The following is a 16,731-nucleotide window of genomic DNA, read 5'->3' on the forward strand; positions in this document are numbered from 1 at the left end:
CACTGCCACCAGTCTCACTTATTTCCTCTGAATCTTTAACTTACCAAGAACCTGGTAGGGTCAGATACAGGTACTACATATGTCAGAGGTATGGAAATATATTTACAGTGGTGCCCCGCAAGACGAATGCCTCGCAAGACGAAAAACCCGCAAGACGAAAGGGTTTTTCGGTTTTTGCGACGCTTCACTAGACGATTTTCCCTATGGGCTTGCATCGTAAGACGAAAGCCCATAGGGAAATCTCGGGGACCTTTTTTTAAATGCTGGCGGTGGGGAGCAAAGCCTTTTCCCCCCCTCCGGACTTCAGAAGAGGTCCAGGAAGGCCGGCGGGGGCGAAAGGCTTTGCTCCCCACCGCCAGCATTTTAAAAGCGGTCCGGGATAGCAGTGAAGCGCTTCCCGCTATCCCGGAGGGCTTTTGAAGGCAGGCGGGGGGGGCAAAGACTTTTGCCCCCCGCCCGCCTTGGGAAGAGGTCCTGGACCTCTTCCCAAGGCGGGCGGGGGGCAAAAGTCTTTGCCCCCCCTGCCTGCCTAACCGGGGGCTTTTAAATCGCCCCGGGACTGTCCGGGGCGATTTAAAAGCCCCCGGACGGCTTTTGAAGCCTCCCCCCGCCGCCCGGCTTCGGGGCATCGTCCCGATGCCGGGCGGCGGGGCAGGAACGCCTCTCCCAGCCGCCCGGCTTCGGGGCATCGTTCCGATGCCGGGCGGCGGGGCAGGAACGCCTCCCCCCGCCGCCCGGCATCGGAACGATGTCCCGAAGCTGGGCGGCGGGGCCGGAAAGCCTCCCCCCGCCGCCCGGCATCGGAACGATGTCCCGAAGCTGGGCGTCGGGGCGGGAAAGCCTCCCCCCGCCGCCCGGCATCGGAACGATGTCCCGAAGCCCGGCGGCGGGGCGGGAAAGCCTCCCCCCGCCGCCCGGCATCGGAACGATGTCCCGAAGCTGGGCGGCGGGGCGGGAAAGCCTCCCCCCGCCGCCCGGCTTCGGGGCATCGTCCCGATGCCAGGCGGCGGGGCAGGAACGCCTCCCCCAGCCGCCCGGCTTCGGGGCATCGTTCCGATGCCGGGCGGCGGGGCAGGAACGCCTCCCCCAGCCGCCCGGCTTCGGGGCATCGTTCCGATGCCGGGCGGCGGGGCAGGAACGCCTCCCCCCGCCGCCCGGCATCGGAACGATGTCCCGAAGCCCGGCGCGGGGCGGGAAAGCCTCCCCCCGCCGCCCGGCATCGGAACGATGTCCCGAAGCTGGGCGGCGGGGCGGGAAAGGCTCCCCCCGCCGCCCGGCTTCGGGGCATCGTCCGAAGCCAGGCGGCGGGGCAGGAACGCCTCCCCCCGCCGCCCGGCTTCAGAACGATGTCCCGAAGCCCGGCGGCGGGGCGGGAAAGCCTCCCCCCGCCGCCCGGCATCGGAACGATGTCCCGAAGCCGAGCGGCGGGGCGAGAAAGCCTTTGTCCCCCCTGCCTGCCTTCCCAGGGGCTTTTAAATCGCCCCGGACAGCGGAGAAGTCCTCCGCTGTCCCGGGCGATTTTAAAATGCTGCCCGCCAGAAGAGGTCGGGGGAAGGCGGTTTCCATAGGAACGCATTAATTGATTTTCAATGCATTCCTATGGAAAACCGTGCATCGCAAGACGAAAAACTCGCAAGACGAAGAGACTTGCGGAACGAATTAATTTCGTCTTGCGAGGCACCACTGTATTACACAATGCCCATTAAAACTTAATTCAAATAAAGAGAATTTATTCACATGATATACAAGATTTCCTTCTAATTGTATAGAACACAGAACACTGTAGGATTTTGTCACATAGTTGCAGCTGGATAACTCAGTCTTGGTAGAGCATGAAACTCTTAATCCTATGGTTGTTGGTTCGAGCCTCGCGTTGGGTAAAAAATTCCTGCATTGCAGGGGATTGAACTAATGACCCTGATGGTCCCTTCCAGCTATACAGTTTTATGATTCTATCTGAGTAAATACTGGTAATCAATAATACAAATTCTTTCCTGTATTATCTTACTAGTGCTTCACTGCCAAACAGGTATTGGGTATCTTAAAGTAGTTATTTGTTCAATTTAGCAAAGCAAGAGAAGACCATAGGATACTTAAGAAGTCGGTTCTGTCTCTGATGGCTTTTAACATCTGACCCTAATTCAGCAATCTTTCCCAGCCCCAGACACTTTACGCATGCTGGTTCTTGAATTCCATTCAAAAAGTGAAGGTTAAACTTCTAGGGAGAACCTATTGTACATTTGTTACATTTCTATACTGCCCATATAACCGAGAAAACAATTAGATAGGCATTTTACAGACCATTACCATTACAAAGTGTAACACAGTGTTTTAAATGACAAAAACAAACACTAAAACCAATCTTAAATAAATTAAAACGGCTAAAATCTCTGTGAACAGAGCAGTTTAACATCTAGCAAGCATAGGAAATAACTTGGTGTAAGAACCTAAAACCACTAAAATAGATATTATAATTAATATTATACCTGGGAAAGCAAAAAGGTTTTCATTTGGTGCCTAAAGGTCCATAGTTGCTACCCAACTCACATCACTTGGCTGAGTAGCCTGAGGAAGTGGTGTCTTCAATGAAGATCTCAAGGACTGGCAGGGAAAAGTCTGTCCCCAAGCCGTCTAGAAATTTGACAACGGTTACTGAGGACCTGAATGGGTTGGGTTATGACCCTCGTCATGTGACAGAGGCAGGAGAGCAAAGAACTCTGGGAGGCAGGCACAGTCCCCTTCAGTTTTTTCTCTGCTTCCTGATGGATCAAGTCATTTTCTCCCGGCTCTCTCTGACCTTCTCTGTCAGCTGAGTGTTTTTAACTTCAACAGAACTTTATTTCTACTTCTTTACTGTTCTCTCCTGTATCCTTTCTCTTTCAAGTATCGTGATTTACTATGTTTTTCTTGTTTTTTGTTGCAGTTCTCACTATGCAATGGAAGATGTTCTGTCCCCTAATAAAGCAGTTCTGTACACATGGGCTGATCCTGTAGGGTCTAGAACATTGAAATGGAAATGTGGAAAGAGCAGTGGGGAAGTAACTCAGAAAGATGTATGTATGCTACTATTAATAACGCTCAAATCAGTGTTCTTTATTAACAGTCAAAGAATCTAATACTTAAAATGTTTTGGCGTAGTCAGAAGCAAAGATCCAGCAACTACAGACAAAATCCATGAGTCAATTGGATCTGAGCTATACCTTTTGTTGTAAGAGGGTTTGCAGTGACCTATACAGGATTAGCTCTAACCTGACCTACAAGGTTATACAAGATTCCCAGCTAATTGGGAGCTTTGTTTGTAGCTGGTTGAAACCACACTTTCTTTATTGGATGCATAGTTAAAGCCTCATCTGGATCAAGTGACATAATTCTGGTTGTGTACAGATTGATTTGGGGCCATGTTGGGCACTGATAACCAATAATTGTGTCAGATGTGGATTACAGCTGATACCTAACAGTAGATTGAGATAAGCCAGAACCATTTTTGAAAAGATTGTAAGTGTATCCAAACTTGCAAATATATTTATTTCAAATATTTTTATACCCACCCTTAATACAAATCTAAACACAGTTTACAAGAGTAAAATCCAACTTCAGAAAATAAGATATTAAAGGAAAATAAAAGCACCTCACAATGAATTAACAGAGTAAAATACAAATAAAAACAATCACAGTAACCAAGCAGTCTCTCAGTGTATGGTATCAGTAAACTACAGAATCCTTGGTTAATAAAAGCATTTTTCGGAGACTGTTGTCTTGAAAATGAACATTTGCTTGTCTTCCATTTTAGGACTTGATGACACCTATCCAAGTGGGAAACAAAACTATTTATTTAGTTTCATTTTTTGAAGGCTTGCAGCGAATTATTCTGTTCACTCAAGATGAAAAAGTTTTCAAACTAACATATGAAAGTGAAAAAGCTGAACTGGCAGAACAAGAAATCATTATATCATTGCAAGATGTTGGGATTTCTTTAGTAAATAACTATTCAAAACAGGAAGTAGGCTACATTGGCATCACAAGGTAGTGTTGCTTTAATTTTAAAAACACAATGTTTTCATTTTAACTACATATGTTTAAAATGCTTGGATTCAAGTGAACCTGCTTCTGGATGATATAACATAAGAATATGGGCATGATTCAGCCAGTTAAACATTTTTAACAGTGCATTTCTATTACTTTCTATTCTGATCTCAATATAACCTTACATCCAGGCAGTTGCATATAGTACAGTATTGCACTCTAAGTAATCATTCATTTCAGTGGAACAGTATTAGACACCTGCTTAAGTCTCCTGTCAAAATGATTAGGATTTGAAAATGCTGGATTGTGCTCAGTATAAATACAGTAAAGCCTCAATTGGGGCAAGTTAGAATTGTATTAGTTTCAGTACTCTAAAAATGCAGAATAATTTTTGGAGCTTCCAAAAAGTTTTATTAGCGATTAAAGAATACTTTTTGAAACTGGAGTTCTTTTTGCTTCTAACAAAGAGCTCAATTTTCAAGGTTAAATAAATTTCAGAGATATCATGAAACATCATTATTTATTGGGTTGTCAGGTGATAGTTTTGTTCATATATTTTTTCTGCAAAATATATTGTGTTTGATAACTATCAGGCAGGGTGAAGTTTACTGTTCTATTCTTTATTTTGTTTGCAAGTTCTGATATAATTTGGGAAACGAAACCTAAGAAAAAGTCAAGATGGAGGCCACTGAGTTTGAAACAAACTGAAATGCTGGAGAAAGAATTTAATGACTACTGTGATCACTCACCCACAGAAAATAAAATAGTGGAGCTGGATGATAATACTCCGGTAATGTTAAGGGAATTTTTGTTTGTTTGTCCATTTAAAATACATTCGTAACATAAAGCTTAGCATAACTGGATATTGCTCTTTTACTAGAAACTTGTCAGTACAGGGTCATATTCAACTATGTTTTACTCAGAGTAGACACATTGAAATTAATGAGCATGCCTAAGAAAGTTCCATTAATTTCCATGTGTCTACTCTGAGTAAAATTAGTTGAATCTTCTGCTCCTTGCCTTGACTTTGTGTCCTGCTGTAATTTATTCCACAACAGAGGCTTACAGCCTGAGCTTATTTATATTCACTCCGGGATAAATTCCACCAAGAGTAACTGCATAGAATTATGACTTTCATCTGCCTCCTGCTGTCTGGTTGGGGGGAAAGGCATAAGCACCCTGATCCCTGGTTCTCAGCAGTTGTGGTTCTCCTTCATGATCTCTATATTGGTATTCTACCAATGCAGCTTGTCAGCATAAGGATTTCTGCTTGTACAATGGGACTTTCCCCCCCTTTCCTCCCCCCATTCCCCATATCTCCAGATTTAGGGGGGCACATGGTGGGAATTGGGGGGAAACATCCTGTTGTACAAAGTGAAATCCTTCGGCTGATAAAACGTTTGCCTTAGCTCTATGCTGGGTTCCACCCATGGATTCAGCACCAGGGCAGTGCAAAATTTAGAACTTTTTAGTAATAGGTAAAAGTTCTTGACCACCACATGAGTGAATGCTACTTTCCTCTGAGAAAGTGAGGTAGGTCCTTTGTTCCTGCTTCTTTTCTTTTTAATTTGTTTCTTCTATTTGTGTTTTGGTCCATTTGCACTGTTGCTGCCTTTGCTGCATTTAACTGGTCACGTGTGTTGCAACAGGCACATTTTTAGAAAGATTCTGCTTACAGTAACCTCCTGCCCCACCACCCCTCCGTCTTGGTGATAGAGGTATAATGAATATGTGCCCCCATTTCCAGCATTTTATCAAGCATATGTGCCACAACCACTTGTGTTTGCCTGGAACTTCAGTTCAATGTGACATGCCACCATCATAGACTGGGATGGGGAAGCTTTTTTAGTCCATGACCTGCATTCTCTTGAGGGCTGCATGTTAGTGGTGGGTGGTGCCAGAGGCAAACGTGGGCACAGCAGCTACTGTAAACTGTACTTTTATATAGTAGGCTACTTTCTTCACACACCCCTCCCTAGCTTCCATCTTCCTTTAAAGAAGGAGTTGGAGGTGCCTAACAAACAAAAAAATCTGTCTAAGGAAGCAATAGTAATTTGATTGCATACACCATGCAAAAAGGGGATGAGCATGTATGTGATGAAATTATTATTGCTTCTGTTAAATACCTCCAGCTCTACTCTTTCTTTAAAGGAAGAGATTGAATCTATTCTCCCAAGGAGATAGTGGAACTGTTGCTGATTCTACAAGGGCTTCTATTCAGAGCATTCTTCTGGCACCACCCATTCTCTCCAGACAGCTCCTCTGAGTACTTCTTCCTCTTCTGCTTTGCATGTATGTGCATGAGATGTACTAAAAGGATGGGGTGACAGAGATAGAAAGTGTTGTACACTTCTGTCAGGTTACAGAATGCACATATTTTTTGTTTTCACCACATCTAACATCTGCTAAGCACCCCTGTTGTCTTCTCTCATGTGTCAGAAGCCCTTGAAAGAAAAATGATTCTCTACTGCTGCTTAAGTACTTGCTTAAATGTGTCCCTTAAATAACATTGACACTTAAGTGGTTATATTTGGCTAGATTCTGACTCATATTGTATTTGAAAGATTTATAAGAAATGGCATTAAGATCTGGACATCTTTTTCCTTTCAATATGACAGGTCTGCTTGACACCTACTGGTAATAACATGAAAATGCTTCAACCAAATGAAATCCCTGTGAGAAGAAGCTTCTTGCCAGCTTTAAAAGTACAATATAGTACATCTGAACATCAGTCATCCTTCAGAGTCCAGATTTATAGAATACAAGTATGTTTCAAGGTTACCAATAAAGAATATTCAAAACCCTTTAATGTAACATCATAATTGAGACAAGAAAGATAATAAAGTAGCTTTCAGGGTTTTTACCTGAGAATGATGGATGACATTCCTCATAGGGATGCCTCCTGCTGGAAAGAATAGGCAGGGTCCACTGAAGTCTTTTGCCTCCTCTCCCAAGGGAAGGAATCATCCCTCTCACCAGACTGGCCCTGCCTGCAGATGGTGATAGTTGGAGCCTTCTGTTCTCTCTTGAATATTTGGCTTTTCTTGGTCTTGCACATTTCTTATTGCACATTTTGTGAGTTGTGTTTTTAACTGTTACTGCTGTTTTGGTTATGTTTTATTTCAGTACATTACTCCTTTGCCCTGTGTGTTTGTGTGTATGCTTCATTTCCTTTTTATTCCTCCCCCCATATCCCCCCTTGTGGTCTGAGGGAGAAATGGGTCTTCACAAGGGGTGTTTTGACTTCATCACGGTTCCCTGGGAGCCCTTACTTTGATTTCTGAAGAGCACAAAGCTTAGCAGGTCCCTCATTTACATTTACAATACTGAGCCGAGCCACCATTTTGTTTAAACACTTGTTGCTCATAAAACAACCTACCTAAGTAGGAGCACCATTTTCTCTTTGATCAGAATGTTGCCCGCCCCAACATCACCATTAATTAAGCAATTTTGCACACCAAAACACAGCATCATTGCTTGGTTCCTGCCCCGCCCTGCATCATTGATCAGTGTGCTTTGAATTTCAGCTTTCTTTAATCCTTTCAACATCCTCTGCCTTTTGAATTTCTGGGAGGTTGATCAGTGCACGGACAGTTTGTGCATGACCAGCTTCTTCCTTCCTTTTTGGCTATGCTCCTGCATAACCGTTATGGCTTTGCCTGTTGCTTCTGCACCTCTGACCGTGAAGATTGTACAGGAGGCTACTGGTCAGACTCCAATGTCGCCTTCTCTTGGAGTGCCTGATATTATTAGGCAGGAGCCTCTGATTCACACTCTCATTCTGCAGGTGGGGTGAGTCATGCTGCTTTCTGTGTGAGTCATATTGGCTTCCTCTCATGGGTAGACTTCTGCATTCACAAAGAGGTTAAGGGCTCCTTGCCGTAAACACAGAAGTCAGAAGCGCCTAAGGCCCATAGAAAGCCCATAAGGAAAAGAGTAAGCACCATCCTGGAGGTATATGAGGAATGTCATCTGTCATTCCCAGTAAACAGAAATTCACAGTAAAACAAAATTCTGTTTTTACAGATAATGGATTACACGCAACTGAATTCTGTTCAGGGCCTGAAATTAATGTGCTAACTTGGGCTGCAATCCAAAGTTACTCTGGGCTGTGGGGATGAGGTGGGATTCAGCAGAGGCATCCCTCTACTCACTTCTGCTTCCGCCATCATTCCAGCGGTACAGATAGCCCCATTCATGTCCTGAACATGCATGCAGACGGTATCTGGAGGTATCTCTTGCAGGGTCCAGCACATAACTTCAAAATGAGGTGTCCTGAGGGCAGAGCTGAGCCAGCCCAGTATTGGCTGCATCCTGGTCTGCTCTCATAGCCATGGCTAGCCAATCTGTCTGCCCCACTTTCCAACATGATGAGCTGCCAGACTATGGATGCAGAGATAGTCCTTGAGCCTTGGTCATGACCATTAATTTTAGTGGGACTTCTCTTGTGATAAAACCCATGCAATTATGCCCTCTTGACCACTTCATTCTGAAGAACTGGCACTGTTACAGGTGCCACATAATATCCATTCTGCATTTGTAAGAAATTTGTAAGAAATCAATATTTTAATGTGGCAGCATCTACATTTTTGAACTCCGTGACATTTGCCAGGTGCCTTCCCTGTACTCTTTTTGGCACCTGCTAAAAACATTTTTGTTTAGACAAACCTACCCAGATATTTAGAATGCTGTTGTGTTTTTAGTTGATTTATATTTTGGAATGTTTAAATTGTTTTTACTAATAACCTTGCTGTTTTATTTTTTTCTGTAAACCACTTTGAGGTTTTCTACAGCCAAGCTGTATATAAATTTTATAAAATAAATAAAGATTTCAGAAATAACACAATCAGTACAAACTGGGATTCTTGAAAGCATCTTTAAAAGAAAAAACATTTTTTAATTTTTAATTTTCAAATGACAAAAATTTGAAAATAGATGTTTTTGTAAAGTGTATTAAGTGCCAAGTATTTTATTCAATTCATCTTACAAATATCAGAATTCAGAATAATATAGGTTAAATGATGTACAGACCTTCAACATTTAGAATGCAGCCTTCATATAATGGAGAAGCTAATAGGAAGTATAATTGTAAATTAGGACAAAAATAAGCATTTGCAAATGAACATCTAACATGCATCATATTGTCATTACCCTTATCAGATACAAAACCAGATTCCTGGAGCCATATTTCCCTTTGTGTTCTATCCTATTAAACCTCCCAAGTCCATCTCCTTGGATTCAGGTTTGTTAATACAGTTTAATGCATTGTTATTATTTTTCTGCATCTGTAATAATTAAGAAGAAGGAAACATTGAGATCTTCATGGGGGGAAGTCATTCATAGTAAGATTAGAAAATAAACTACATTTTGTTGATGGGTTTGCATAGTCCTAAATTTGCTAGAAGTTGAAATGTCTCAGCATTTCATGAAAGCATATTATGCAAACATTTGTCTTTTCCTTTTTAACAACAATAGGTTCTTGTCAAAGAACAAGACCAGTCAGACATTGCTATATATAGTCTCTTTAGGAAGCAAAGTGATTCCAGTCCTAATCTGGAAGTAATCTGTGGTTCTGCGAGACACAGCTTCTGCCATTTGTATTTTCCATGGTCCTTGTTCTGGGGCAATGAAGGATTCACCACCTTTCCCTGAAATCTGTTAGCTGTAGATAACACTTGCAGACAACATATGATTGTCAAGCAAGAATGTTCTCCTAGGATGGATTGGGAACAGTAAGGGACTCAGTGCCCTTAGGAAACCTAGAACTTACTTTGAGACCTATACAATTGATGCAGTTGGAATTTGAAAATAACTTCTATGTAACTTCATTAAACTGTTCACAGTCAGTGTATATCTGCTGAACTTATATTGAAAATATTTGTGGATGTGCACTCCTCATTTTAGAAAGTAGTGTCATTTCTTCCCATATATGCCTCTAATACCTTAGACCATTGGTTTGTCCAACCCTTCCATTATATCCTTTGCAAATGAACTCAGTTCTATATATTATAGTTTACATGTCAAAATAAATTGAATTCTAAATAAGTATGAGTCATTTTTACGCACTCCTGTTTCCTGTTTGGAATTTTCATAGAACCCAAACCCTTTACTGATGTCAGTATTGTCATGAGAACTGCAGGGCATTCTCAAATATCACGTATAAAGTAAGTATATATTCCTTTTTCATTCTTAAATCTAGACTGCCTTTTTACTTAATCCATATGAATTCAGTTGGAACTTTCATTAATAGATTTTTTTTTTATATTTTTATGAACTGATAGATTTTAAAGGCAAAGACATTATTAACAAAACAAAAACAAAAAAGCTTCTGCAATGTGACATTTTAAAACTATTTTGCAGGTATTTTAAGGTCCTAATTCAAGAGATGGATCTCCGATTAGATCTTGGGTTTCTTTATGCATTGGCTGAATTCTTTACACTTGCAGACGAGGTGCCCAAAGATCAAGAGGTACAAATTATTGTTCAATGGAGTTAAAAAGCAACAAACCATAATGTGTGTTGGCTCATTTTTTTTATACACTGTATTGAATATTTTGTACCAAATGGTGCTTAATGAGAAATATGGAACATGTGCTACATTTGACATATAAACAAGGTTAAACACTGTTTGTCATCAAATAAGAAATAGAACATGAAATATTTCTACACATTGACATCAACCCAGAAGGTTCTTTAAACTCAACAGAATAGCTAGACCATTTGTCATGAAACTGGTAGTGTATAATTTGGCTTTAAGAAATGCTGGTTTTAAGTTAATGATGGAGCGTCTCCACCCCTATCATTCTGCCCGGACACGGAGGTCCAGCACCGAGGGCCTTCTGGCAGTTCCCTCACTGTGAGAAGCAAAGTTACAGGGAACCAGGCAGAGAGCCTTCTCAGTAGCGGCACCCACCCTGTGGAACGCCCTCCCATCAGATGTCAAAGAAATAAACAACTATCTGACTTTTAGAAGGCATCTGAAGGCAGCCCTGTTTAGGGAAGTTTTTAATGACTGATGTTTTAATGTATTTTTAATCTCTTGTTGGAAGCCGCCCAGAGTGGCTGGGGATACCCAGTCAGATGGGCGGGGCATAATTATTATTATAATTATTATTATTATCATCATCATCTTCATAGATAGAACTCTTCAAAAAGGATGTAGAATCTGTACATGAGGAATTGAAGAATATATCATCAACAGATACATCACAAATCAGCCTATATGAATATTTTCATATTTCTCCAATCAAGGTATGTGTATGTCATAACTATTATGTTTGGATATTTAAATACACAGCCAATGAACAAGAGTGAAGATGAAGGTGATTATATTATTGCATGAAACCCCACTTTACTCAGAATGAAGCACAGCTTCCAGCCCATTCATATTCCACCTACAAAAAGCCCAGCTGCAGTGATTTTTATACAGTACATCCATATCCCTTCCTTTGAGCAATAATGCATTCACAGCCCTTCTACCCCAAGAAGGCTGGGAATCTGTGCTGCACATGTTGCTACAGACGCTGCCCATTTTTAAGTTGGAGTCAGTGTCCTTTTCTGCTGTGGGAGATGTGCCCCAAAAGGACAGGAGGGACAGCCTGGAGAGAGCAGAGGGGTTCCCTTCTGAATAAATAGAAGGTCTCACTTTAAGCCTGAGATTCTTGGTTTGTAATACTCTCCCACTTTTACCTTTATAATTAAAATGGAGTTAAAATGCTATAGCGTTTAGTTTAAATGTTGATCAGTGTTTAAAAAGCACTGGTAAAACCACGCCTTAAGAAATCCTCCCTGGATTCAGAAAGTCTAAGTAACTAGATTCAGTTGCCAGTAAGCCAGTTGCCAATCTCCCCTTCTTCAGGATGGTTCTTGAGCAGGTGGTCATGGACCAGATCCAGGTGCTCTTGGAGGAAACTGATTTTTCTAGATCCATTTCAGTCAGGGTTTAAGCCCCGTTTTGGCACAGAAACTGCTTTGGTTGCACTGTATAATGAATTTTGTCTGGAGAGAAACAAGGGAAATGTGTCCTTGTTAATTCTCCTCGACTTCTCAGTAGCTTTCAATATCATCAACCATTGTATCCTTTTGGAGGGGCTGTCCAAGTTAGGGGTAGGTGGCACTACTTTGTGGTGGATCCAGTCCTACTTGGATGGTTGTTTCCAGTGGGTGATGCTTAAGGAGTGCTATTTGGTCCTGTAGAACCTTCAATGTCACATTCCTCAGAGTTCAGTGTTTGCTGTTTACCATCTACATGAAACCACTGGATGGGGTTATATGGAGTCTCGGAGTATGTCACAATATGCTGATGGCACACAGTTCTGCTTCTCCTTTACATCTGCAGGTGAGGCAGTGGATGTGCTGGACCATTGTCTTGCCTCAGTGATGGACTTGATGAGAGCCAGCAAACTAAAGCTCAATCCAGATAGGACTGATTCACTGTTAGGGGGGTGGTTCTGTACTGCCAGATGGATGGGAGATGTCTGCTCTAGATGGGGTTACACTCCCTCTGAAGGAGTGGGTATGCAGCCTGGGGGTACTCCTTGATCCTTTGCTGTCATTTGAGAATCAGATTGGCTTGGTAACGCAGAGTGCCTTCCATCCGCTTCAGCTGGTGGCTCAGCTGTGCCTCTTATCTGGCCAGGGGTAGTCTAACTTCAGGGTATGGTTGGGAACCTCTAGGTTAGATTAGGGCTGCCTCTGAAGACAGTTTGGAAACCTCAGTTGGTGCAGAATTCAGTGGCCAGGTTGCTCACCAAGGCATGTTGGTTTGAGTGTATTACACAGATTCAGCCTGGCTGCCTATTAGTTTCCAGGCCTAATTCAGAGTGCTAGTTTTGACCTATAAAGCCTTAAATGGCTCAGGACCACAATACCGCAAGGTCCTCCATTTCCCATATGAACCGACCCATGCCCTGCAACCATCACATGAGGCTCTTCTTTGTGTGCCCCCTTCTTTGTGTGGCAACAGAAGAACAGGCCTTTACTGTGGTGGCTTCCCATCTGTGGAATGCTGTCCCCAGGGAGGCTGGCCTGGTGCCTTCATTACATGTCTTTTAGTGCCAGGTGAAAACATTTCTCTATCACAAGGCCTTGGGCTGATTAACATTCTATGGCCTTTTAAATATGTTTGTGGAAGGGGAGTTATTAATTTGTTTTTATTTTATTATGTATTTTGTATTCTCATTTTATATTTTAACATTACGAATCGCCCTGTGATCTTAAGCTGAAGGGTTGTATACAAATTTAATAAATAAATAATAATAGTTTTAGTTTTGCTGCAGCTGATCTTGCAAACCAGGGCCTCAAAAGTGCACGGCAGCTCTCGTATGGAAGCACTCCACAACACAAGAGCCCCAGGACTTCTAGTGAGAGAGATGCCCAGCACTATATAGCCTTGTCCCAAGGTCTCATTTGAGGATTTGAAACCTCATATCCATAGTCCTAGTCATACACTTTGTACCATACTAGTTGATGGTTTATATTTTTGTGCAATAACTGTGGTAAACATTCTTATCAAGCTGACTTATATGTAAGATATAATAATGCAATATCATAGCAAAAATATTTTTTAAGATCTAAGGTAGCATCCCACATACTACTGGTGTTCCCATATTTTCATGCCCTCCCCCCCTCTCATTTCAGTTACACTTAAGTTTTTCACTTAGCACTCCTGGAGACGATAGCAACAAGGAAGAGACACGCAAGGAGCTAATTCCAGTTCAGTCCCTAAACCTCTTGTTAAAAAGTATTGGGGCCACACTCACAGATGTGCAGGATGTTGTTCTTAAGTAAGTAGAATATTCACTTAGTTGATTTTAATTAAAACATTACATACAGAATATATTTTATTTTGCCATTTTAATGTAATTTACTTGTTCTAGATTGGCATTCTTTGAGCTCAACTACCACTTTTGTACTACAGAGCAACTGCAGTGGGCTGTAGTTATGCATTATTCAAAGCAGGTTAGTATATCATGAACCTAACATGAATTGACCATTTTGCTTGGCACCTTCATTACATAACTTTAGGTGCCAGCCAGCCAGGCAAAAAAAAAAAAATCTCATTAACCAGGCATGTGGTTGGTTCTATGGGTTTTTAAATGTGTTTGTGGGAGGGGTTTGTTTTCATTTTATTACATATTTTGTATTCTCGTTTTGTATTTTTCTGTTGTGAACCACCCTGGGAGCATAGGCTAAAGGGTGGTATACAAATTTAATTAATAATAATAAATAGCTGCATAGACAGACTCACAAAAATGAGTTATTTGTATATTCATTTGTAGACTGAAATTATATGCTTTAAATATATATTTTCTATAACATGTTTATTTGCATTTTAGGCTATTAAGCAAATGTATGTTCTTATTCTTGGACTGGATGTTTTGGGCAATCCATTTGGATTCATAAGAGACTTGTCTGAAGGAGTTGAAGCATTCTTCTATGAACCTTACCAGGTGTGTTCTCCACCTAGTTTTTCCTCAAGGCAATCTAAGACAGGCTGCACTAGTATGTAAATATTTACAGTGGAAGGCAACAGCCACTTCACATAAAATTCTTCCAAAAGTGTAGAAAGATACTGAGTTTTTGAAGGCCTAATCACGGTGGAAGGAACAAATTTGTGGTAGATGCCCTTTGGAGTATTGCAAGACTGTCATGAGAGCACCTGGACTAAAATTTGTCATCCAAAAGCTTTATTCATCTGGTTTATCACCACAACAATGATTAACATTGGGCTTCAGCAAAGCAAAGAATTAAATTGGACAGTGCCTATATGACTTTGAAAGACAAAATAATTTGGCCAATGTAAGGACATTTTGTAAATGGTATGATTATTTCTCACCTAGTCTTCTTGACACATTGACACACTACTTGCAAAATTTAACAGTTCCAAAATACAGACATGCTTTCACTTCTGCAAGATTGAACATACTGTACTTGAGGGTTCATTTCAAAAAATTCTGCTGGAAAACAGTTTATGTCCATGTGGAGATGGCAGTATTGAATTGCCTGCTTCTTGGGAGAAAGTGATGACAAACCTAGATATCATCTTAAAAAGCAGAAACATCACCTTGCTGACAAAGGTCCGTATAGTTAAAGCTATGGTTTTCCCGGTAGTGATATATGGAAGTGAGAGCTGGACCATAAAGGCTGATCACCGAATAATTGATGATTTTGAATCATGGTGCTGAAGGAGACTCTTGAGAGTCCCATGAACTGCAAGAAGATCAAACCTATCCATTCTTAATGAAATCAGCCCTGAGTGCTCACTGGAAGGACAGATCCTGAAGCTGAGGCTCCAATACTTTGGCCACCTCATGACAAGAGAAGACTCTCTGGAAAAGACCCTGATGTTGGGAAAGATTGAGGGCACAAGGAGAAGGGGACGACAGAGGACGAGATGGTTCGATGGTGTTCTCGAAGCTACAAACATGAGTTTCACCAAACTGCGGGAGGCAGTGGAAGACAGGCGTGCCTAGTGTGCTCCGGTCCATGGGGTCACGAAGAGTCGGGCACGACTAAATGACTAAACAACAAACTGCTAGATTGGACTCTTTATAAATATTTGAGGAGTGAGAATCTAGGGATCTTGGTGGGCCACAAGCTTAGTATGAATCAACAGTGTGATACAGCAGCAAAAACAAAGCTAATGTTATTCTAGGCTGCATCAACAGAAGTAAAGTGTCTAGATCAAGGGAAGTAATAGTCCCACTCTATTCTGCCTTGGTCAGACCACACCTGGAATTCTGTGTCCAATTCTGGACACTAAAATTTAAGGAGAATATGGACAAGCTGTAATGTGTGTCGCGGAGGGCATCTAAGATGACCAAGGGTCTGTAAGCCAAGGCGTATGGGGGAAGGTTGAAGGAGGTATGTTTAGCTTGGAAAGAGATTGAGAGGAGATGCAATACCCATCTTCAAATATCTGACGGGCTGTCACATGGAGGATTCCAACGAAACATCTGGAAGAGCTTTCTGACAGTAAGAGCTGTTCAACAGTGGAACAGTCTCCCTCGGGAGGTTGGATGGCCATCTGTCCTGGATCCACTGAGATTCCTGCATTGCAGGGGGTTGGACTAGATGACGCTACAGATCCCTTCCAACTCTACAATTCTATTATTCTTAGCAGAAAAGAACTGGTTGTAGGTTATCAATCAGAATATTTTAAAGATATTTGTCTTTCTTCTTCTTAGGGGGCTATCCAGGGTCCAGAAGAGTTTGTAGAAGGAATGGCACTGGGTCTCAAAGCCCTAGTTGGTGGTGCTGTTGGTAAGCAGTCATTTTTCTACACATAGGTAAAAGCTGCAAAAGTAATCTTTTCATTTTTTACTCTTTAAAACATTGAATATTTTTCATTAAATCTCTTATGCTAATAGGTGGATTAGCTGGTGCTGCATCAAGAATAACTGGTGCTATGGCTAAAGGAGTAGCAGCAATAACTATGGATGAAGACTATCAGCAGAAGCGAAGGGAAGCCATGAATAGGCAGCCTGCTGGCCTGAAAGAGGGTATCACTCGTGGTGGAAAAGGCTTGGTATCTGTAAGAAACATCACATAACATATTTTAATATTGATAGGTTGAATGGTTTCAACACTAGTTCTTTGGCAGATAGAGTTGCAGTCACAAGCTGCATAAATTATATTCTCATTCACATCAGAAGTGAACATGGTGGGTTTCTGACAGCAGAGTTGCTGCTCCCTTGCAAAAGAGGG

General features: G+C 41.9%; 1 protein-coding gene across 4 annotated transcripts in view; it reads left to right on the top strand.

Annotated features, from left to right (window-relative positions):
* Nucleotides 1-16,731, top strand: part of VPS13A (vacuolar protein sorting 13 homolog A) — a 155,035-nt gene that overhangs the window by 117,936 nt on the left and 20,368 nt on the right. For 3 of the 4 annotated variants that reach the window (XM_081930333.1, XM_081930331.1, XM_081930332.1), the window contains exons 53-65: nucleotides 2,924-3,053; nucleotides 3,791-4,023; nucleotides 4,660-4,813; nucleotides 6,642-6,788; nucleotides 9,184-9,265; nucleotides 10,118-10,187; nucleotides 10,384-10,492; nucleotides 11,161-11,274; nucleotides 13,663-13,808; nucleotides 13,902-13,983; nucleotides 14,361-14,474; nucleotides 16,212-16,287; nucleotides 16,395-16,558. In XM_081930333.1, the coding sequence (XP_081786459.1) occupies nucleotides 2,924-3,053; nucleotides 3,791-4,023; nucleotides 4,660-4,813; nucleotides 6,642-6,788; nucleotides 9,184-9,265; nucleotides 10,118-10,187; nucleotides 10,384-10,492; nucleotides 11,161-11,274; nucleotides 13,663-13,808; nucleotides 13,902-13,983; nucleotides 14,361-14,474; nucleotides 16,212-16,287; nucleotides 16,395-16,558 (1,621 nt within the window). Of the gene's footprint in view, nucleotides 1-2,923; nucleotides 3,054-3,790; nucleotides 4,024-4,659; nucleotides 4,814-6,641; nucleotides 6,789-9,183; nucleotides 9,266-10,117; nucleotides 10,188-10,383; nucleotides 10,493-11,160; nucleotides 11,299-11,838; nucleotides 12,766-13,662; nucleotides 13,809-13,901; nucleotides 13,984-14,360; nucleotides 14,475-16,211; nucleotides 16,288-16,394; nucleotides 16,559-16,731 lie in introns of those variants that run through there. The other variant, XM_081930334.1, reaches the window with a different exon arrangement.

The sequence above is a fragment of the Podarcis melisellensis genome (assembly GCF_964234715.1).
Source record: "Podarcis melisellensis genome assembly, chromosome: 11".
In the NCBI taxonomy this organism is placed as follows: domain Eukaryota; kingdom Metazoa; phylum Chordata; class Lepidosauria; order Squamata; family Lacertidae; genus Podarcis; species Podarcis melisellensis.